We start from the raw sequence: 24,577 nt of genomic DNA on the forward strand, positions 1-24,577 counted from the left end.
GAGATAGGATTTCAGGTAGTATCTTGGGAGATGCCACACCTCAGGATGCCAAAAGCAATAAGCACATCATGTTTAAAGAATTAAGGCCTTTCCATGCTTCCATTTTTAGTACAATAAAAGTGCAGTTGTCCATTTATTGCATCTAACTTTGTACATTCATCACAGTGGCATCATGTTCACACAGAAAAGGAATCTGGCACTGCCATTTTTTTGTTTCGTGACTCATAGAATGAAACAATGGAGTTGGTGTCTGTATTGCAGGGCCATGTGGGAAAATCCATTTTAAACCACAGATGTTTGTCACAGATATGCTGCTATCTATGGTTTCTAAGATTCTGGAAAGCGCTATGCCTCTTTTCATGAGCTGCAAACAAATCCTATGTTTGTGCTCTTGCATGTTCCCAAGTGCCTCTTCTCACTTGAATCGGAAGCCTTGCACAGCCCTAACCTGGTTAGAATAGCAGGGTGTGACTGGGGAGACCCAGTTCACATCCCCATTCAACCAGGAGCTACACTGAGATGGAAATGGAAATGAGAGGGAGATGTCAAGGGCTGCCATAGAAAAAGCACAATGTAGCTACTGTTCATTACTGATAATGAGGAAAGTTGATATGTTATTTCCATGAGTTTTAAAAGCAGCATCGAACACAGCTCTCAACTTAGCTGTTTGAACTGGGAAAACGAAGGGAACATGGAAACGAAAACATTGGAAAATAAAATATATCGGACAGTGAATATTTTATGGCCCGCTGAGCAAAAGAAGGCTACTTAAAAGAGTCAGCATTTACAGAGATTTTCTTATGATTTTATTGGACTTAAGGATGCTTCTGTGTTGTTATGGAATAAGGAATGAATCTGAGCACTTGCATTGTCTACTACTGTATTCAAATTATAGTACAATACGGCATGAGGGTGCTTGAAGGAGAACAAGAGATATAACTGTCTCCAACACTAGCAAGAACAAAACAGTTGGTGGCACCAACATGGTCTCCCTTCAATGCTCTGCATTTAGTCTTACACAACCTTTCTTCGGTCTTGGTGATAGTAACAGAATAACCATTGGAAGGGATCTTGGAGGTCTTGTAGTCCAACCCCCTGCTCAGGCAGGAAATCTTATACCGTTTCAGACAAATGATTGTCCAGTCCCTTTTTAAAAACCTCCCATGTTGGAGCAACCATAACTTCTGGAGGCAAGTTGTTCCACTGATTAGATGTTCAGTGGAAATTTCTCCTTAGTTCTAGGTTGTTTCTCTCCTTGATTGGTTTCCATCCATGTTTCTTGTCCTGCCTTCAGGTGCTTTGGAAAATAGGTTGACCCATTCTTCTTTGTGGCAGCCCCTTAGATATTGTAAGACTACTATTATGCCACCCCAGTCCTTCTTTTCATTAGACTAGGCATACCCAATTCCTGCAGCCTCTTCATATGTTTTAGCCTCCATCTTTGTTGCTCTTCTCTGTACTCTTTCTAGAATCTCCACATCTTTCTTATGTTGTGACCAAAACTGAATGCAGTATTCTGTGTGCTCTTACCAAGGCATTATAAAGTAGTGTTAACACTTCACGTGATCTTGATTCTATCCCTCTGTTAATGAGCCTAGGACAGCATAGTAATACAGTATTATAAAAGTTTTAGTCCAGTTGGGACTCGGGTCCTCACAAAATCTTGGAACTATTGAATTGAATACTTTATTTAGCCAAGTGTGATTAGAATCCCTCATGAACCTGGGGCCATCTGAATATGTTGGACTAATGATTTCACACCCTGTAACCAGCTTGATCAATGATCACAAGTCAAGGATGCCTGATGGGGGGAAAGATTAATTAACAAATGGAAGAATTTGTATACTAAAAATGGGAGTTGTGGCCAAAAATGGGCAACTGTAAACAGTCTGCACAGCTGAAGAATTAGTTCCACATCCAGCAATTCAAACAATATATTTTTCAGTAGATGTTGCTGTGGTGAGTTATTTCTACCTTGGCTATAAAATGAAAGCGCCGTGAAGCTAAATTATTTTTTGAGATGCTCTGGTTCTCAGGGGATTATTGGTGGGTTGTTGGTCAGTTTGTGGAAACACTAGCCTCACCCTCCCTGTAACCACACCAGCAGGGTTTTTCAGGGGAAAAGGGCTTGGCTGACTTTTCAACATTTCACATTAACGACTTGTAGGATTTTTGCAGACAGCCAGATGAATGCAGTATGAAATAAGAATGGAGAAGTAATTTATTTTACTGGCTTATAACATCATGCAGTGGGCTTAGTTTTCTGGTATCACATTCTTAAAGTAGAGCAGTAGTTTTTTCACTCATTTTCAAACTGCTTTGGGAGTTTTTCAGAAATGAAAAGGAAGGAACCAAAACTGCCTTAGAATAATAGGCTCAAATGGGGCAAACGATCATCCCTGATCATTCCAAAATCTTCACGATTAGATCTTTTTATCAACTGAAATGGAAATGGAGTGATTTGCAGCCTTTGCACCTTTGCCTTATCTCACCCTCAAACACAAATAAGTGAAACTTGATAAACACCAATCTTACTTTTGCTGATAATGATATAAATATAATGAAGAAAACCCTCATCAGGATGAGCAGCCTCGTTGCACAGCCATGCCAGTTTTTGTTTTGGTGGTTATTGTTCCCAAATGGCTTGTAGCTGCTCGTATGGATGTCCACCTGTACTTAGAAAAGGCAAGACCAGCTTTAGATTTCAGTCTTAGTAAACAAGTCTAAGATTACAAGTCAAGCGTATCATTTTAATTGCAAGGCCCCTTCCTCCAATTTCAGAATTTGTAAGGAAGTCCATCCCTATATAATTGTTTGCCTTCACCTATTGAATTTCTCTGTCAGAATATTTTGTTTTGGAGTGGGAGTGGTTGTATGCTTAAATGACTTTCATTCTAACAGATGGGCCATCCTTCCCACTGCACTCCACAACTTTTCCAGAAATTTAGGACAACAGCAGACCCTGCCTCACCTGCTATCCAAGAAACCCGAGGTCCATGATGGCAATCCTTTTTTACCTGGCTTGTCAAAACTTTGGAATATGCCTAACTCAACTCTGCTGGTGTCTCTCTCTCTCTCTCTCTCTCTCTCTCTCTCTCTCTCTCACACACACACACACACACACACACACACACACAGACACAGAGATCAAGATAAACACTCCTCCTCCTTAGGCCACCCTGAGCAGAAACACTTGGTAGCAGCTCAGGGTGGGCCTGAAGTTGAGGCCTGGACCTCAACTTCAGCCCAAGTACCACCACCACTGCCACTCAAAAAGGCCACTGTGTGCCATTCTTCAAGGGTTGCGAACCTTGGGGAAAGGTGTGCGCCACATGGTCCAGCATTCCCCCAAAACTGTGTGAGAATGGGGCATGCTTTTGAGAATGTTCACCAATGTCAGATATTGATGAATCTGGCAAGTCATGTAAAACATGGCATGTCACCTTTGATATATGTGTCATAGTTTCGCCATCACTGCCCTAGACCATGGCCTGGCTTGAGAATTATTTTTCTTATAAACTGTGGATTCCTTTGTCTACTTTGACTTGTCTCATACCATTCTCTTCCCAGGCATCCAATTTGAAGAGAATCTCTGAAGTTTATTCTCTGAAGAATATAAAATGATTGCAGATAGTCGTGCTCGCTTTATATCAGCCTGTCCTTACTCCTGTTCTAGATACTAGCACCTCTTTTTGGAAAAAACTTTTGCAGAATTTGTTTTGTGAGATGCAGCCACCCTTATTCCCCATTCCCACCTCCAGAATTGCCCAAGATTGCTTCTGTGCCTTCTCTCCTCCTCTTTCTGTCCCCTGGAGCCATCAGTACCCAGTTTGAGCTCTGGTATCTTGCTCACGTGCAGTATCAACAAGGCAGCTGGAAATCCATTTTCTTATGAGGTGGTCTGTTTGTGTTGATTAGTTTCTACCCGTGTTTCCCCGAAAGTAAGGCCTACACCAACAATAATCCCTAGCTTGATTTTTGGGGGGTGGACCTAATATAAGCCCTATCTCCAAAATAAGCCCTAGTTTTGGGGTGAGGCACACACCTAAAAATCAAGCTGGGGTGGGGGTGTGGAGCTGCCACGTCCGCCCCACACCCAATTACCCTGCAGCCCAGGCCTGCATTTCTCAGTCACAGGGCTTTCCGGAAGGCCTGTGCAGCCAAGAACCAAGCTATGGATTCAATCTTCAGCCCCAGAAGAAGTGGACCAGCTGGGTGGGGCTGTCAGTGCCAGAGGTGAGGTAAGGCCTACCCTGAAGATAAGACCTGGTGCCTCTTTTGGAGGCAAAAATATAAGACCCGGTCATATTTTGGGGGAAACACACTAGAACCAAGTTCTAGACTGTCCATCTAACAAATGGGATTCACAATTCGACTACTATTCCCCACCTAAGTGGCTCACGTTGCATAGACAAACATCACACTGAGAAATAGTCCATCAAACCTTTGATATATTTGTTCATGGTGTATACTGTGTTTTTAAAAGAAAAGTTGGGACAGACAAAATTTAAAACAATACAGTTATGCTCCATTGACTTAAATGATGCCAGCCTGCATCTTGTTGGTTCTCTCTGGGTTTGCATGAAACAGGTTTGAAGTTAATGTGCCTCTTCCCTGGGAAATGCTTATCCATAACAGCAATGAATTACTAGGGATGTCTTGGAAGCAGCTGTGAACCGTTTTAAACAAGGTAGAATGCTGGTTCCTTTTTTTCCTCATTAATGTTATTATTATTTGGGAAAATAAGTCTGCAGTGGCTGATTGGGGTTCATGCCACTGCAGACAAAGTCGATACAATATTATCTCTCTTGCCACGATTCATTCCCCCATCTAGTTATGGGGCATAGAAGATAAAATGGGGTCAGCCCCATTTTTGCTTTAGAATGTGGCCTCAGTACAAGAAATTGGTCAACAGGGTTAACCCTCTTATCCTTTATTAGAAGACACGGTCAACTGTAGGAGGTTACTTTAAAACTTAACAATCCCAAAACTACATTGCTGATTTCTTCCCTGACCCAAAGAAATAAGTCATAGGAAGAAAGCCAAATGAACAGCTCTCTTGACTATCATTTTTTTTTCTCCTAGGACCAGCATGGCACAAACTGAATGTGATTGTGTTGCTCTAAAAACGACTACACTTCAGTGCTGTCTGTATCTCCCCACCTAGGCAGGCACTGAGATGGCACCTCAAAGTGGCTGTTTACTCAGCTGGCATCAGAAAAAGTATCAGCTTAGGGGGAAATATAGGGGGTATGATTTCCTTTTTGAGTAATGGCTCAATGCGTTCAGTTTTCAGTTTGCAAGGCTTGCTGACTTCCATTTAGATGATGTTGCCACTGAGCAAGGGGCTGCTTTCCCCACTGGCCCTCCGGCCAAATGCCTGGCCAAGGAAGAGGCGTACAGCTGTGCGGTCAGGAAACCAGTTCCTTGGAGAAGTGCCAGCAGACATCATGGCCCGTACAGGGATGTGTCTCAAATGCCTGTAACCAAGGAAGACATTAGTAACAATCTTGAGCATGTTGAAGTTTGAGAGCACCAAAAGCATCTCCATGTTCCTTACTCTGCTTGCTCTTTTGAATAAGAACTCCTTAACAGTCTTTGTCTGGCAAAAGAGAAGATCTCAGCCTGTAAAGATTTAGTCTTCTGCTGTTCAACCGCCCTATGAGAGATAAAGACCTCCACCAGGTGGGCTCTGCAAAATGCCTGCCATAAATAATATGACAACAGTGAACTGTCCATTCAGAGTGGTTAGTTTATAAGAGGCAGAGTATATACAGGCGGCCTAAAGGAACAAGTTGCAAGGTAAAAGAAAAGCCAATGAAGCAACAGAAGACAGCCAACGAGAGCAATTAATGAAATTCTGGGGAGGAAGATTTGTTTGCAGAAGCTTCACAGATCAAATTAACTCCTTTGCTATGTGTTTAGGCAAGAGATCACATTTTTCAATTGCCCGTGTTACTCTGATTTTACCCTAGTAAAGCTGCTCCATCTCTCTTGTCATCTCCCTAAATGTCAGCATACATAATAAGAGACTTTAACAGAGGGAAGGAAGTCTGTACTTGGAGCAGAACGCATCTGTGGCATGCCTAGTTCAAGGATTGTAACTACAGGGCAAACCTTTTCCTTGCAATCTTGGAGAATCACTATCGGTCAACGTCCAGCCAGACTCTCTTCTCTCTGTTCTGATGGAGTAACTTAACATGCTCCAAAGATTAATCACCTTGCTATTTCAGATCCATCCCAGATGCCATAAGGACTTGATGTTTGTGGGTGAGCAGCAAAAGCACAGATCCCCTTGCATCATCTCCTAGCCAAAGCAGAATAGGAACATTAGGCCAGGATTTAACCCACAGCTCTTGCGCTTGGTTGGGAAATGTCAGACTGTCCCATCTTCAGTCAGATGTTAGTAGCTACTGTAGCTCCTAAATTAGTATTATATATATTGTATTCACTCCTGGCTAATGTTGAACAACCAAAATATGAATGGGAGTAGACTCACCGATAGGTATAGATAGCGGCTCCCACGGCAGCAATAACCAGCAGCATTCCAACTACAAATGTAATTTGGGCTGAAGCTTGATTTCTTTCTGCTATAAGAGACAGAGGAATTAATATTTAGTGGTACTTATAATAAGGATTGTGTGCTGTTCCTTTGGAAATATGGGGAAACCCTTCCTTTAGAATAGACCAGGGGTAGGCAACCTCGGCTCTTTTATGATGCATGGACTTCAACTCCCAGAATTCCTGAGTCAGCTATGCTGACTCAGGAATTCTGGGAGTTGAAGTCCATGCGTCATAAAAGAGCCGAGGTTGCCTACCCCTGGAATAGACCTATATTTCTAATGGAAAAATAGACAAGCTTTATTGTGAACAACTCTACGTCAACTTTACCATACTTCACAAAGAGCAAAAAAGAGGAAGAAATTGGTTAGTTTGACACACCTGCTAAACCATCACACAATTTATTTGTTTTTAGCTTAGATGTATGTCAACTTAGTCACTGTGGTTGTTAACTATGGCTTAGAAGATGTATAAATCCAGCCATTATATTTAGCCTCTGGTTGTCGGCATACTTGAAGGAGAGATTGCAATAAAACTTCCGATAATATAAAGAGAAACAGAAGGAATGTTGTCCTACAGAAGACTTAGGTCACCATAGTATAGTGGGCCTTACTCTGGATGCTGACTTGGGTGCTGGCAACAGCTAAGGTGTTGGCATCAGCCAGTGAGATGTTGACGCAGTAGAGGCCTGATTGGTTGAAGGCCTGGCGCAAAACAAACTGGCAGTCTGGGCTTGGCTGAACAGGATTGCATATACTGTCTTGGACTGTCACACAATCAGGATCTGAGACGGTCGTGCAGACTTCTTCGGGGAGGCTATAGGCGAAACAAGGCTATTAGTCCATCCATCAGAAAAAGGCCAGTTCCCTTCCCAGAAGCATACATATGGACACTCCCCTTGGCAAGGTTTCTACATGATTGCTCTGCTATTCAAACGTTGTTCAAAACTCTTTCCACACACCCACCATTCTGAGGGGCTTGTTTCACAGCTCCAGTTGCTCAATATCCAATATCCCAGGGGGTTTCAAATTTGGCCCTTTTATGACTTGTGGACTTCAACTTCCAGAATTCCTCAGCCAGCGTGCCTGGCTAAGGAATTCTGGGGGTTGAAGTCCACAAGTCATAAAAGGGCCAAGTTTGAAGACCCCTGCAATATTCTTTCTTTTTGCTCCATGATCCCACATGCTTCAACTACTTTAAGAAAGTGGAACTCTTTCAGATTTTTTTTTTTAACCTATGAAACCTACCTTCCCTGGCACGTCACAGTAAGATCTACTGCATTCTCAGCAATAGCGGGCGTCAGCGGCATTACCTGCACAATTTCCACACTCTCGATGCCCTCTGCAATAAAAGAGAACACAGAAACGTTCATGCAACATAGATGTCCCATATTTTCCCCCTCACTCTGTGAGTCATTCCTGTACAATAGTGGCCAAAATTGTGGAAACCTTTTGGGAAAAGTGTATTTTTGAGGTTTGATGGCTAATAACACCACCTTTTTTTGGAGTAGTACCATAAAATTATATATCAATGGAAAGATAATTTAATCAAGAATGTAATGCAACATAGTTTGTTCAATTATCTGTACTGTATTCTATGAAAGGTTATAGCCAAATAACTAGAAAAAGGAAGCACAACTTGCTTAGGTTGATATCAGGTAGCTTTCCTTCACCTGACTGTAGCCAATAAGCATGTGTTTAGAGAGCCAATCAGGTGTCATCTTGTTTTGGCAATGAGCCAATCAGATCCAGTAGGATTCAGTTATTGATGTCATATATTGAAGCTGAGTGGAGGACATTTGTATCTGATCGCTATCAAATTGGTTGGGTTTTTTCCCCCCCTTTCATTTAGTGAGCTTGTAAAACGTAATAAAATTAAAGTAATGGTGCAAAGAGTTGACTGCCCACAAAGCGATGCAAAATAGTATTAAGTGAACAAGGCTAGTTATAAAGAAATTAGAAGAAAAATTGGTGGAAACTTAACCAAAGGTGGCATTTTTACTGTACACGTTTCCCAAAAGGTTTCCACAATTTTGGCCACTACTGTATGTGGAGGCCTTTTAAACCTGGCTTCTATATACCAAAGTTAACTGGAAGAAAATGTTTAGTTTTTCAGGTAAAAAGGACATGGTTACAATAGAAGAGACTATTGGTTAGCTCAAGGTTGAACTGTGGAGTCCATGGTGTTCTCTGAACCTGGTTATTTGCTTGCAGGTATTTTATTACCCAGCAAAGTAACATCAGCAGTGCAAAAGCAAATAACCAAGCTCAAGACAGCACCAAAGACACCATAAAATGGACATGCTTTCAGATATGGAAAACAGAGTGTGGAATGGACAATTTAATTTTCAAAGGACATCTTTTATAACTTTTAGCCCCAGACACGTCATATTAGTCTTACCTAATCTATCTTCTAATTGTGCTCTGACCACAATTCTCTGCTAGCTTGGAACTTTAAAAATATGTGGCAAAGTTGGGGTTGGGGAAGGCTGTCTTATGGCCATCACATTATTCTGTCATCTTCTAAAGATAGATGGCTCTGCACGTAATTCAGATCCATCCTCCTTGCCTAATGTTGCCCAACAGCCTCTGGCCTAACTGGTATGGGCGCTCAATGGTTCCTATTACCCATCATTCCCTAGACTTACGGATGATGTCCAGATTAGTGGCAAAGGTTCCATAACGATAGAGGAGGCATCCAGTGGGTGCCTGGCGTTTCACCAGAAGCTGGACCACATCTCCTGCGACTGTTCCTGTGGCAGGCATAACTGAATTCACTGGATTGATGGTTGCTGTGTCTTCAGAGGTATCTACTGAGGAAAAAAAAATGGAAATATATTACAATATTCATGGATAAAGGCTCATTTTTATTCCCTCATAGCTTCCGATTGTCTCCATCTCAAAAATAATATTTGCTTGAAGGGAATTTAATGGACTGCCTCAGAAATTAAATAAACTAGTGCTTTCTAGATGTTTTGGGCCACTGCTTCTGACAGCCCTTCCCACTGGCTCTTGCCCAGGGCTGATGGGAGTTGAAATTAAATATCTAGAAGCGACTAGGTTGCCTACTCCTGTTTAGGATAAGTAATAGGAATACAATAACTGATTAGAACAGATAAGTGTTGCTAAGGCATAAGGTGGGTGGAATCATGAAATAGTTTTCTGTACCTTTTGTCTATCTCTGTGTGTATTCATAATGGCCCAGATAGATATGCAAGTGGTGGTCTTTGTGTTATGACACATTTTGCCATTCTGATGAAACATCTGGACTCATCACTAACCTGATTCTTTCAGAGGTATTACAGTTTAAAGAAACTGAATGTGCAGTCCTAGCATTAGATGGAGACAAGTTGGGGAAGGCAATACTAGGACAGTCAAGGGAAGAAATACTATCATGTTGTCAGCCCTTCAAAATAGTCCAGACTAGGAAAGTAAAGTCATGCAGGCTAATACTTCTTTTATTATAAAGTTAAAAGAAACAGAATCCTGGAAGTTTGAAAGTGCTTCTTCCGTCCCTCCCTTTTATCTTTGGGAGAACCTGGGAGGGTCTTGTTGAGATGTTTTCTCAGATTACAATTCTGGCCTGGACTCCATTTTCTTTTTATCTGACCATTGTTTCGATAGTGACTCTTCTTTTTGTTCCTCAAGGTCATTCTTTCTTCCCATTAAATATCTATGGAGATTATCAGTCATCCAGGTCATAGTTATCCCAAAGATGCTTTTTCATGAGGCAACTGGGACTTTCTTGTTTTTCTTCAGACGTTTCCTTTCTTCAGATGTTTTGCTTCTCATCCAAGAAGCTTCTTCAGCTCTGACTGGATGGTGGGGAATGAAAGGATTTATATTCCTTGCAGACAGCGGTTCATTTGCATTCTTTTAGCGAGTCCTTAGTGCTACCTGGAGGCTTATCTGTGTCTTCAGAGTCACCTGAGTAGTGCAAATGGGTGTGGAGCCTTCTTGGAACTGTTGAAAGGACTGTTGGAAACCTCATGCCCTTCAAATGTTTCTGAACTATGACTCCTAGTAGCTTTATCTAACATGGCCAGCAAGCAAGAGATACTCCAAGCAGTATTTAGAGGGCCTCATCCCTGCTCCAGAATTGCCCTAAAATTACATTTTTAATCGATCAAAGGAAACTTTGTAGAGGCTTCAGATGGTTTACTGTTCACCCAATTGATTTAGATCAGACATGTCAAACTCACGACATCACGTGACATCGCGCAACGTATCGGGATGGTTTTGCCATTGCCGGCAATAGGTGTGTGTGGCTTCCGGATGACGCATCCGGCCCATGAGCCGGCAGTTTAGACACCCCTGATTTAGATCATCTACCCACCATACTTTTCCTATAAACAGTTTTCCATTCTTGGCTTCTAAAAGTTCCTATGATGAGCCACAGCTGGGATTATCTCACCATTCTGTAACTCTTCCCTTCACATGCAGATAAAGATAGAAAGCACAGCCCAAAGTAGCAGGCTATTCTCAGAAGCACAAGGAATCTCCTGCTAGGCCTATCTGCTGCCAGAGACACTAGCTGTGATTAAAAAAATGTTGAATACCTGAAAAGAGAGTTGTAGATGCAACGGGGGACAAAACAGTTGGTTCTGGTGTTCCTGGGTCATTCTCAGGTGCTCTTGTAGATGAAGAACCTGGAGCCACAGAGCCCGGTAGAGATTCAGATGCTGGAGTAGATGCCGGTGCCATGGTATTTGGAAGAGATGCAGACATGGCAGTAGCCTCAGTGTCTGCGCTATCTTCAGTTGCCTCGGATGATGCAACAACTGCAGGTTCCACAGAAGCAGCCGCTAAATCCGCTCCTTCAGGCCCAGCACTTACATTTGTGGCAGGAACTGTGGCTACAGATGTCGCCTCTTCAGTTACTGCTGGCGATACAGTGGAAAGGACTGAAGTCGCAGAAGCTGGGACTAAAGAGGCAAAATAGAGGTGGGATAGAAGAGAGAGTGAGAGATTACACAAGAAAGGTACCAAAATGTAATTTCTATAGACAACCTACTAAAAGATCCTACTAGAAGACCCAAAGGGACGCGGTGGCTCAGTGGTTTAGGACGCTGAGCTTGTCGATCAGAAGGTCGGCAGTTTGGCGGGTCGAATCCCGAGTGCCGCGTAGCAGAGTGAGCGCCTGTTACTCGTCCCAGCTTCTGCAAACCTAGCAGTTCGAAAGCACGTAAAAATGCAAGTAGAAAAATAGGGACCACTACGGTGGGAAGGTAACAGCGTTCCGTGCGCCTTTGGCGTCTAGTCATGCCAGCCACATGACCACGGAGACGTCCTCGGACAAGCGCTGGCTCTTCGGCTTTGAAACGGAGATGAGCACCGGCCCCTAGAGTCGGAAACGACTAGCACGCATGTGCGGGGGAACCTTTACCTTTTTAGAAGACCCAATTCTGCTGCTATAATTCATAAGATTGTTCCATTAAGGGCTGGGATGAACCCTTCATTTCATAATTTTATATAAATCTTCCTTTTCACTTCATTTCTCTTCCCTTTTCCTTTTCACCTTTCAGTTTAGCATAGACTGGCTGCTGATGGAATACGTTTGGCAATAGGATTGTTTCATGAACCTGGAATCATCTTTCCCAAATGGATGTTCTCAAGATCTGTCACGCTTTGATTTATGCAGGCTCAAGGGAGTCCAATACAGGTAGGTCAGCAAAGGTTGCTAAGGAATATGAGTGCCACCCAGAATATGAAATATCAAGGATAGTTTTTACCTGGGAAAATATATACTCCAGAAAAATTCAGAAGCAGTTTCGTGGATTCAAGATTTAAAACCACAATATAGACCAGGGTGTCCAACCTTGGCAACCCTAAGACTTGTTGACTTCAACTAAATATGGCTGTCTGGGGAATTCTGGGAGTTGAAGTCCACAGGTCTTAAAGTTGCCAAGGTTGGATACCCCTCACATAAACTCTTAAGGTCTTCTTGACATTCTTGTTATGAAAATGCTTGAATAGTGTTCTAGTGTGATCAAAGTGAGAAATTATCCAAATCTGGAAAAAAATCTAGGAGCAGAATAAACTCTTCTTCACCTCAGGAACATTTTGTATTTCCAGGTTTTCTTATTTACTTTAAAAAGCTTCCCTAAATCTCAGCTGCCCTTGGAAAGGATTCTAAGGAATCCCACCTCCACCCCATTTACCTATTGGTCCTTTTTATCCTGTTTGTTGTTAATGTGTTAACTGTTAATGCCCAACTTTTTTTAACATTTCCAACCTTCTAATTGTTTTATTCTTCTATAGTATTTAGGACATTATAACCTGCCCAGAGTCATTTGATAGTGAGATGGGCAGGTAAACAACCAACAAACAAATAGGCAAGCAAGCAAGCACCCCTCAACTTCTGCATCCTCCAGACTACAGGTTTACAACTACAATTCCTAATCACCCTCAACTCTCAAGATTACTAAAGTTGAAAGTGGTGGGAACTGTAGACCAATTCATTTCCAGGACAACTGATTGGGAAAGATTGTTGATGATTCATTCAGCTACTGTGCATTCTTGTTGTGGACTCATCACCCAGTATGAAATGAGAAAAAAGTTCCTTAATGGTTTTAAAGATTAGAAAAGATGGACAATTGTCTTTTAGGTAATCAGCTGGGGACCCCTTTGCATCCTATTTTTTTTCTAGAAGAGGTTGGAAAACATTGTTCAATTTTCTACTGCTATAGTACAATGTTGTTGTTCCACTTCCTCTTAAAAGCCCTTAATTATCAACACTTCTACCCTGGATATGAACATTCATTCTAGATACAAAATAAATTATGCCAACTCCTTAGCTGTATCCCAATTTATTTGAAAAATACATGTAATCGCGATAGAGAACCTGAGTTTGGAATACAGTACCTGACCACAGATGGGATACTGGCTAAAATCAGCTAAGCAGATGAATACTTACCAGAAGTCAGACCCTCTTCAGTGCTTGCCCCAGTAATGCTATTTATGGTGGAAAACACACTGGAAGCTTGAACAGTTGTTCCACTCAGAGTGGTGGTGGGCATGAGGGTTGTGGGCAGGATGAATGGGTCTTCTGAAGTACTGCCTCCACACGAGGCCACAGGAATGGCAGCCTGAACCACCACACGAGGGCTGAAGGTGCCAGTGGAAAGGTAGGTGTGAGTGACCGTGGTTGCTCTAGTAATCAGGGTCCCGCTTTGGTCACCAAAATCCCAGGAGTAGGAGATGTCAGCCTCATGGAGGTATTGACTAGGATCATGGAGCTGCACACCAAAGGAGATGGCTCTGTTTCGCACAAAACGGCTATCTGTTCCATCGGTATCAAGAAATTGTGCAATGTTCACTTGGAACGGGATCTGGTCTGCGAAAGGAAACAGAAAATCAACAATTTGGAGAGAACGAGCAGCTTGTGGGGTCCTTGATGCTCTCTGAGCTTGGTTATTTTCTTGCAGACATTTCATTCCCAAACAAGGTAACATCATTAGTGCGGAAGCTTTTCTGAAACGAATTTGCTCCATATTCCTCTCAGGAATCCAATTTGGTCACTCCACAGCTAACTTCTTATCAGTCCAGCAGCTTCTTTTTGTTAACCGAAAGATAGCTGGAATTAGTGTACACGGCAACCTAGCCTTTTTAGCTTTTATTATGGGACCCTTGGATAACTTTTAGATGGCTAAGTGCAGAAGGCAGGCGATAATGTCACAAAATCCCTAGATTTATCAAGCACTGTCCCCAGCCATGTCCACCATTAATATTTACCTGTGATGCTGAACTGTGAGGAAGTACTACCAATAGGGATGAATTTCTCACGTCCCCGGTAATGATAGACTGCCACATTCATGGTATAGGAGCCCAAAGCTACATTAGCTGTTTCAATAGTCAATGAGGAGGTGGGACCATCTACCACTTGCCAGTATTGCCCTGCGGGAAGAAAAAGAATATGGGAGAAATGCCAGCGATGGAGATAGCAGGCCTGTCATGCCACAAGTTGAGGGGGAAACTGTCCTTCCTCCTGGAGCAATTTAGCTCAGAAGTGAATGCTTTCCAGATGTGGCTGCTCCCGCAGTTCTCTGCATGTCTGTTGGCCATCGTTTTGAGAAGCCTGGGGAAGTTAGTTAAAGCTTGGTAACAATGGGTCCTCTTTTCAGTTCAGAACTATGCAGGAATAGAAGAACTTCAACAAATAAAATAGAAATATAAAATAGTGGAATAAGACACTTAACAGTCCCCATAGACTAGGCAGCTTATTAAATATGGTTTCTAACAGAGATCTTGTGTTTTCAAGTGCTGTATAAATAAGCAGTACTTTAGCAGGACATTTTTTTTTGTATTAGCCTCTGAAAGTTATATATCTATGTGTCTGTCAGTTTATCTCTCTCTCTCTCTGTCTATCCATCATCTTCATCTACAAGCTGTCCAGAAAAGAAAAAATCTTAATCATACTAATTATGTAATAAAACTCGTATATCAAAGCTAAATCATGCAAATACAGATGGTCCTTATTTAATGACTGCAATTGATTCTGACTACTTGGTCATTAAGTGAAATCATCACTAAGTGAATATGTGTGTGTGAGAGAGAGAGAGAGAGAGAGAGAGACAGAGAGAGGGAGAAAGAGAGAGAGAGACAAGAGATCCTGCAAAAGTCACTAGTTGCTGCTTCTCATTCAGATAAAATTCTCTTCTATGGCAATTTTGTTTTATTTATTTATTTATTTATTTATTTATTTATTTATTTATTTATTTATTTATTTATTTATTTATTTATTTTTATATACCGCCCTTTCCCGAAGGACTCAGGGCGGTTTACAGGGCATTTAAAAGAAAGTCAATACAAACGTTAAAACAAATTAAAAAAGATTAAATAAAACCCTGAGAAAATTAAAACCCTTTTGCCCTCTGACAGAGCAGAGATGTTGCTTAAACAATCTATCTCTTCCTGACCTGCTTTTCTCCATATAATAGCACTTCCCTAAAAAGTGCTAACTGCAGATTAACAAGCTCATCTGTGACCTTAGTTGATTCCAACCCTCCAAGGCTGTTGCCTGAAACTGACAAGACCTTAATCAATTTCACAATGCATTTTTATTACTGTTATATTTGTGAATGGTCCTTATCTGAGGCAGTCGCCAAACATGGCTACCTGTAATTAGGAAGGAATCTTCAAAGGGAGCTTATCTTTCTCTATATGCTTTTTTTAAAATGTAAAACACTATTTTTTCAGGAAAGTTTTAAAGAAAATCATTTTCTGCAGCAGCTCTATCTATTTATGTGCTGTCCAACACAACAAGCTATACTTTCACAGTTAAAGCTGCTCAGTCCCAGTGAAGATTGTGCCACATCATGTGGATTTTCCTTTTATGTTAACTAAGAAAGAGCCTTTCCTGCTATGGAACGCTTTCTCCTTATCATGTGCCAGTTTTGTTTCAATTTTATGCATGTCCTGAAACATGTTCAGTCTCTATGGCATATGCCATTTCACAATGGTACTGTTTGAGGACTCGAGATGGTGGGTTCATACCTTTTATGTGCTTAAATATAAATCACTATTTTATTTTGCTTTTTGATTTGCCTACTTTTATTTCTACTCATGTATCCTGTTGATGTTCCCCACCTGAATATCATTAGCACAACAGGCAGTATAAAAATATTTTAAAGAAATATAAATAAAAATGTATAATGAGTAACAAACAAACCACCTTATGGTTTAGACAGAGTAATGTATGGATTCAGACGCTGTATAGCAGACATGTCAAACACGTGATGTCATGTGACGCTGCGCAACATATCGGGATGGTTTTGCCATTGCCGGCAATGGGGTGGGCGCGGCTTCCGGATGACACGTATGGCCCGTGGGCCAGCAGTTTGACAATCTCTGCTGTATAGGTTGCTAGGCTGAAGTACAGGTCCTCAACTTACAACCATTGGCTTAGTGACTGTTCAAAGTTACAAAAGCACTGAAAAATGTGACCTAAGACAATTTTTCACAAGACTGTTGCAACATCCTCATGGTCACATGATCAAAATTCAGATGCTTGGCAACTGACTCATATTTATCATAGCTGTAGTGTCCCGGGGTCATGTGATAATTTTTTATGACTTACTGAGAAGCAAAGTCAATGGGGAAACCAGATTTACTTAACAACTGTGTTACTAGCTTAACAACCGCAATGAGTCACTTAACAAATGTGGCAAGAAAGGTCACAAAATGGGGCAAAACTCACTTAACAACTGTCTTGCTTAGCAACAAAAATTTTGAGCTCAATGGTGGTCATAAGTCAAGGATTACCCGTAATGAAAGAGAAAATGACTGAAATGCACAGGATCCTCCCTCTAAGTGTCCAAGCAGCAACTTACCCCATGTCTGCCAGACAAAGACAAACTTGCCACGCCGGCGATCGCTTGGGGAGAAGGGATGTCCGTCAGGAAATACATAATCGGAAGTATCATCCTCTTGCTCTGGGAAAACAGGATCCCCTTTTCTCATATGGGTGCCTGCAAAGGAGAATGGGATGGAGAAATGAAGAAAGAAATGGTCAGTAAGACCTCAGGTGAAATCACAGCTTTCCTGCAGGAATATCAAATTTCAATGTGTGTGGTTTACCATTTACAATGCAGTTCTGGCTCCATACTACACGTCCATCTGGCAGCACAGTTTGATTACTGGGAAAGCGCAAAGCAATCGCAAATGTGACTTTGGCACTTGTTAAAGTTGGGGCATCATTGCTGATATCAAATGTCACATTGCCACCTAGAAAGAAAAAAAAGGTGTCCAAAATGTCTGATCCATGTCACCGCTGGCACTGCACTTCTATATCTCTGCTATTGAGGATAAAAGAGGGCATAGGCTTGAAAAAAGTGTGTCAGCAACAACTTAAAAAGAACAGAAGGACATTTCAATAGAAGAGAATATTTGTAGCTCAGGGACGAATTGTGGAGTCCTTGGTGCTCTCTGAGCTTGGTTGTTTTTTTTGCAGATGTTGAATTACCCAACTAGGCAACATCATCAGTGCTGGAAGGAAGTGGGGTTTGCTCTCAAGGACCCTACAGAAGCAAATTTGCTAGGGAGAGGATAACTGCAGGAAAGATACAGTGCATCTCAATAAGGAGACTGGGTGAGCAAGTGACAGATTACTTTCCAGATGCAAAGATGCTGTCTAAGAGTTCTTCATGGTTAAGTGAAACTTAGGCCAGGCAGAGGATGCTTCCCCACAGAGATGATCCTTTGACAGTCTTTCCAAAGAATGACTGCAAGTAGAGTCCATGGTCACCTTAACCACCAACACTGAGGCCTAGAAGCCTCAACTGATCGTTTCCCCTTTGTGTTCAGGCCTACTGTACTTGCTTCAAACTTATCTCATACCTCGCCAGCAATTTCCCTGCCTGGGATCTCCTTCTCTCCATCGGGGGTAAAGGCTGGAGTTCCAAGTCTTGTACGCAGAGTATTTCCAGCTCCTGTTTTGTCCCCATCTGTTGTTCCGGCCACTGAACCCTAGAAGAAGAAAGATCTGCTTCAGTCCTGGGGGCATTCACTGGGAAGGGGGAGGGTAGTGGTCAAAAAAGTCCAGAGAGCAGATACGTGTGTGGTCCCAGGTCTAGCATATAGAAAAGGAGGCAGGCTTTTACTTGCATAATTGCAATGGTCCTGTAGAAGAACAAGCAAAGCTGGGTGGTGGTGGCAGAGTTAAACAAGTCATCAGCCTAGAGTCATTATGTTCCCACAAACGGTCTAAGTCCAATCCCTCTTGAATTCCGCTGACCTTTATCTGGTGCCAATTTAGTTCTGAACTTTAGTTAACTAGATTCTTGTGTATAGGCTTAAGCAATAAATCTTCTTAACTGCAACTTAACACATGGTCATGATTCTTTGTATCTGACATGTCCTCTTGAATTTTTTTTTTGAAAGCCCTCCTCTCCCAGAAATACTCCTGCTTTAAATCTTTTTACCATCTCATAGTTTCTAATATGTCAGAGATAGTTAGGCCCATGATATCTCTAAAAGTCACCCCCAGTCACTTTTATCTTTTATTGCTGGATGCATAGCAACCATATGTTACCTTAATTCTGCCAAAACCTCCTTCTGAATAAGTAAATGAACTTGTATGTTTAAATAAATGGATTATAGTTGTACAAAACATATTTTATAGACTGATTAAAGGCAACTCTGAGTTGGATGGAGAGCAAAGGGATGTTCTGGTGTTTTCTGCTCATTGATTAAATCCTTTCTGGCATCTTGACACCCCCCCACAACCCCTTGTGTCATGCTGAGCCTGTTCAGATGTGAAGTTATTTGGATAGGCTGGGTTCTCCCCAAACCAGGCAGAGTCTTCTCTGGAAAGCTACACTCTGGATTTTAGGAACTATGCAAGACACATTGGAACAATCTTCAGTGGTAATATTTGTCAGGTTATTTTACTGCTTTCCATATTTTTCACTTAAAGAAGAAAAGTGACATAAAATAGCACCACGAAGTAACACAATAGGACCAAGGATCTTGAACAGCAGCATAGAGGGGTTAATGAAGCTAGCTGAGGTAGTGAAAATGATTATTTACTCAGACAATAATTCAATTAAATTTCATGCAACTTGGAGGCTTTGATAGATTTCTTACAGGATAAAGAGAAGTCAGCTTTTGACTTTGGATTTTGACAATGAGAATGGACTTGACTAAATATTGCAGCTTTTTAAATATAAGGTTATTTATATTTGAAAACTTACTATCTTTTAGATCAGGGCTTTTTAACCAGTGGTACGCGTACCACTAGTGGTACGTGAGCACCTGGCTGGTGGTACGCATAGGACGGGTTGAACAGCACTGTAAAAAAAAGTTTTTTAAAAAAAGTAAAAGTAAAACGTTTTTTTTTACTAACCTGCTTTCAGCTACATTCCATTTCTCCATTCGCTTCTCAGCCGCGTGTTTGTGGGACAAAAAAAAAGTTCCATGAGACTTTCTAACTTCTCACGAGATCTCGCGAGAAGTTAGAAAGTTTCATGGAACTTTTTTTTCTTTTCCTTTTTTACCGATAGTCCCACAAACATGTGGCAAAGGCAGAGAAGCGGAGAAACGGAATGCAGCTGAAAGCAGGTTAGTAAAAAAACGCTTGGGAGTGGTGAGGGCATCTAGGTGGGGAGGAGCAACCTTACCCTGCATGGTGGTGGATTAATGGTGGGCACGGGGGACCCAGGAGGAGCTGTGTAAAGCAGGCGGAGGGGGGGCTGGGCAGTTTGCGGGTGCCGGCAGGGTTGGAAGACAATTGCATGTGCAAACGGGAGAGCTGCACGAGACAGAGGTGCTGCCCGGGGCTGGAGGGGAGGCCAGGCAGTTTGCGAGCGCCAGCAGGGTTGGAGGTTATTTTTAACTAACCAAAGGAATGAATGAATGAATGAGCAAATGGCGTTTGGAAGCAACGGGGCAGTAAGTGAGTGAGTGAATGAGCAAGTGGCATTTGGAAGCGACAGGGCAGTAAGTGAGGGACTGAATGAGCAAATGGCATTTGGAAGCGACAGGGCAGTAAGTGAGGGAGTGAATGAGCAAGTGGCGTTTGGAAGCGACGGGGCAGTAAGTGAGGGAGTGAATGAGCAAGTGGCGTTTGGAAGCGACGGGGCAGTAAGTGAGAGAGTGAATGAGCAAATGGCGTTTGGAAGCGACGGGGCAGTAAGTGAGAGTGTGAATGAGCAAGTGGCGTTTGGAAGCGACGGGGCAGTAAGTGAGAGAGTGAATGAGCAAGTGGCGTTTGGAAGCGACGGGGCAGTAAGTGAGAGTGTGAATGAGCAAGTGGCGTTTGGAAGTGACGGGGCAGTAAGTGAGAGTGTGAATGAGCAAGTGGCGTTTGGAAGCGACGGGGCAGTAAGTGAGAGAGTGAATGAGCAAGTGGCGTTTGGAAGCGACGGGACAGTAAGTGAGAGAGTGAATGAGCAAGTGGCATTTGGAAGTGTCTGGAAGTGACGGGGCAGTAAGTGAGCAAGCGAGCAAGAGGCCTTTGAAAGAGACGGAGTGAGTAGGGGAGAGACCGAGCGAGGTGCCTTTGAAAAAGACAGAGGAGTGAATGAGAGCGAGTGGAGGCTTTTGTGAGCGAAGTGTGAGTGAGGGGGGGGGGCTTTTGCAAGTGAAGGGTGAGAGAAAAAGGGAAAAGTGAGGGGGAGAAGGGAAAAAGAAAAGGCACTGACTTCTGACTTCCTCTGTTGCAGGAGTAGAAGGAAGCATTAACATTGAACCTCAACTTTTTACTTTTCTATAATATTATAAACTACCCATTTCTATAACAACAAATGAAATTAACCAATGAAACCCAAAATACCCCCCCTTTTTTTTAGTCATCAAGTTTTTTACACCTTGTTAAGCACTGGTGGTACTTGAATATTGTCATGTCCTAAAAGTGGTACAATTTCCGAAAAGGTTGAAAAGCCCTGTTTTAGATGAAGTTAAGAGGTGAACATTTAATGACTACTGGCTTTTAGTATGTAGACTATGAGTATAATATATGGAGGGGTTTTTTTCCTTTAAACTTAAGAGAGGTGGTTGTATTGTTAATACCTCTGTACTAAAAGAAAGTTGGAGGTCACTTTTGTTATATCAGTTTGAAGTACTTTTTGTCACTTCATTTTTTTATCATTCCCATTCCCTTTTATGTTAGTTTGTATTTTAATATCTAATGTTAAAACTTAATAAAGATATTATTAAAAAAATAGCAGCATCATAGAAGGGACAATTGCAGCGTAGGTAGCACAGGCAAACCTTCAGAAGTTCAGAACTAGGGAGTTATAGTTGGTCTTTGAATAGTTTGGCCAAGGAATGTCGTCCAGTGGGCCATAACAACAACATTTCACTGATACTAATTTTAATACATTTAAATCTCCTAAATGTAAATGGACTTCTTCTTCTGTAACTCTGAGAGTGAGATGGGTGGTACTGAAATTTGATAAATAAATAAAAAATAACAATACATATTATAATTTGAAGGCAATTTTCGGAAGACTTCTGGAGCAGCATCCAAGACTTGAGAGCTGTATAGTGCCACACCCATATCACCTAAAACGAAGCTGTTCTTGCCCCTGTGGTTGTATGAATCAGCCTCTAGTGGAAGGAGGAAGGGGGACAAAGGCGGGGTTAGGCAAGCTTTAGACCTGTAGTCGCTAACCTTCCTTACTACACAGTGGCTCCACAGGCCTGCCTCAGCTGAGAGTCACATGAAAGAGCTTGAATAGAGGCCGCCAAGACCCATGTGATATGAGCCCCCCAGCACTGGGGTGGGCTGATCTGTCACATGCTGTCTGCACCTACGGCAGAATAAAAGAAAGTCTTGAGTGGTTAGCCACATCACTGGCAGTGGGGAGAGACAGCCTAGGGAAGGGTGTTCCAAACTACTTGTGGGAAGCAGAGGAAGTATGTAGGAAACTGTGAGTGAGAAAAGAAAAAAACAGCATTTGCTAAACTTGAGAAGATGGGTTGGTTTTCCAGGATTTTACCATTAGTTAATACAGGGTGCTCCAAGACACTTCTCTTTAAAAACAAAACAAAACTCCCACTTTCCTTTCAGATCTCCCAGTCAAGGTAAAAAGGGAAGCAATGGCGAGAACACACTGCAAAAACAATCCCAGATTAAATGAAAGGCTGCCTTACACCTAGTCAGCCATTTTATTCGACACTGTCTACACTGATCTTCCCTACCTGCTGAGAAGGGCTGTACTTCAGTTCTGGCTGGGAATTATTGGGGTTGAGGCCTTTCAGATCTGGAAAGTATCAGGTTGGGGAAGGTAGATTCTCCCCAGCATTCAGTGAAGAATTTTTGCCCATCTCTCTGAAGATGTTTCAGCAGTTACCAGTATCTGTTTGACTTTCTTCAGCCTTGAGAAATAGCCAAGGTCGTACCCAAGTAGTACTTGGATGCAAGATCACCAAGAAACGGTAATTTTTAGGGCTACAAATTAGGTTTGAAAGACAAAAAAATAACCTCGAGGATGGCAACAGTAAGCCACTTAGAAAATTAAAAACCTTTACCCCTTTGCTTGGGGATATCCTGGGATGAACTGAATTTGGGATTTGCTGCATTTTAGATAGATGTTATAATACAAAACAGTGGCCCTTTTCCTCCTCCTCAGAGTCATGTCCGCTAAACGCTAGCTTCTGCCAATTCTTAGTGAAGTTGCTATGAAAGATTCATGTCTGGAAACTTCCCTGAGGAAAGGAAGGAGAACTCACAAAGAACAAAGGATACACAACCACAACCAGTAGCTGGACATTAAAAGGCTATTAAGATTTGAAATGGAAGGTCCTCCCACACACCCACTTTAACACAATGGGGTGACTAAGTATTGGATCTGACTGAACAGGGTGAGACTCTCCACTATCAGTCTTTAGCAAATTAGGCACACACATTCCATATCCCAAACCGCAAACACCAGCAAAAGAGGATTAGTGAGTCTTGTCTGCCTAGAGAAAAATCCAGTTCACCACGAGGTTTGGCTTTGCAAGAGGGGTGTGTGTGCGTGTGTGTGTGCGTGCATGAATGAGTAGGTAACATAGCTATTAAATTAAACCAAAAATAAGCATCCTTATTTTTCTCACACCGTAATGAGCTGAATAGAGGTGAACTACTCCCCAAAAACATTTTATAAGAATTCTGAATATTCTAGAACTGATCCAAAATTTATAACTAGAGCAAATTAGTCTTTCTTTCGATGCCAATACCTTTCCCCCTCCAAGCTTGACCTCTAAATTAAAACTGTTTTCTAAGTTAGATCTATGTCCCAAGGAATTAGTTTGAATTCTCCATTCATTGTCACTCGCTGAATGTCATATTTGCTCGCTGTTTCTTCTGCAAAATCTACCCCTGCCACTCATACATTAGCACCTATGAAAGGAATCAAATCTAGTTTGATCTGTAGATGCACATGCATTGTGTGTGCATGCAACATGTATTATATAAAGCAAATCATATTTCATCTTTAATTTGATTTCATATACAATCATATTTTCCTGGGAATATTTTTGGTTAAAAAGGAAAGTTTGAAAAACAATGGACATCTGCATGCAAAAATGTTTTAAGGCATCTATGCATAATAAGAGAGGTTCTTTATTCAATAATGTGCCTATAAGCCTCAACATTAATATCTGAAGGCTTAACTCTACTGTAAGGATTTGTGTTCCTCTGATTCCTCTGCTAAGATACCTGAACTTCCCTTGCAATGCTGATAACAACACAGTAAAGGAACAGCTGTTAAGTTTCTTGAGCTGTGAATATTTCTGAACAGCAAGTCCAGCACAGAGAATATTAAGAAGATCATACCTTGTGCATAGGTGAAATTAATAGAGGCTACCTGAGAGCAGAGCTAGGTATAGCTCAGTCTGATATTTGGATATATGACACACAAGATTATAATTTATGGTGGGGCAAACTTCTGTGGGTGAAATAAACCTGATCTCTAGGAGAAAATGGGGTTCCACTTACTGCGCTGAGCTGTAGTAGTAGCCAGGAGAGCCCAAATAGCAGCCCACAGGAACCAGATCCGTGACATTTTCAAATCTTGAGTTCTTTGTAATCTCTTGAACAGTTGATGGCAAAGGAAGGCAAGGAAGACCCTCCCGCTATTAAAAAGGGAGCTCATTTGCATATACCCACCTCTCTTTGGAGCATGAAGACATTGCTTTCTTTCCAGCTTTCCCCCTCCTCTTTCTAATAACTGAGATGGGGGAAGGGGAGAGAACATTAGCTGTGTGATCCAGTCACAAGTTTGCATTGTGGCCAACACAAGGAGGCCCCCTTTTTTAATCCCATAGCTGGAATGCCAGGGTAGGGGATGGGCAATGCTTGAACACTGAGGTGCTTCACAGCAGAGGAGGAAGTTGGAAGAGATAACAAGCAAAGAGCCAAATGACTAGTTATTCAACTTCATTAAAGGGCCTCATCAGGGAGAGATTACAGGGCACAACCCCACACACATCTTGGTTACTTCTCTGGACCTTTTCCAGGTTCAGATGCAAGACAGTGGAGCTTACACAAACTATATCAAACAGCTAAAGAACTCAGAGAAGTAACTGATGGA

General features: G+C 41.9%; 1 protein-coding gene across 1 annotated transcript; it reads right to left on the reverse strand.

Annotated features, from left to right (window-relative positions):
* Window positions 1–4,438: 4,438 nt before the first annotated feature.
* PMEL (premelanosome protein) lies at window positions 4,439–24,139 on the reverse strand (the record flags this gene model as incomplete). Its single annotated transcript, XM_081316961.1, has 12 exons — window positions 4,439–5,480; window positions 6,500–6,590; window positions 7,175–7,377; window positions 7,809–7,902; window positions 9,209–9,370; window positions 11,120–11,485; window positions 13,477–13,896; window positions 14,295–14,456; window positions 16,892–17,029; window positions 17,139–17,285; window positions 17,898–18,026; window positions 23,983–24,139. The coding sequence occupies 12 exons, from the start codon at window positions 24,137–24,139 to the stop codon at window positions 5,321–5,323; spliced, it is 2,229 nt and encodes a 742-aa protein (XP_081173087.1). The 3' UTR covers window positions 4,439–5,320.
* Between the last annotated feature and the right edge of the window lie 438 nt (window positions 24,140–24,577).

The sequence above is a fragment of the Vipera berus genome, assembly GCF_964194415.1.
Source record: "Vipera berus genome assembly, chromosome: 2".
Taxonomy (NCBI): domain Eukaryota; kingdom Metazoa; phylum Chordata; class Lepidosauria; order Squamata; family Viperidae; genus Vipera; species Vipera berus.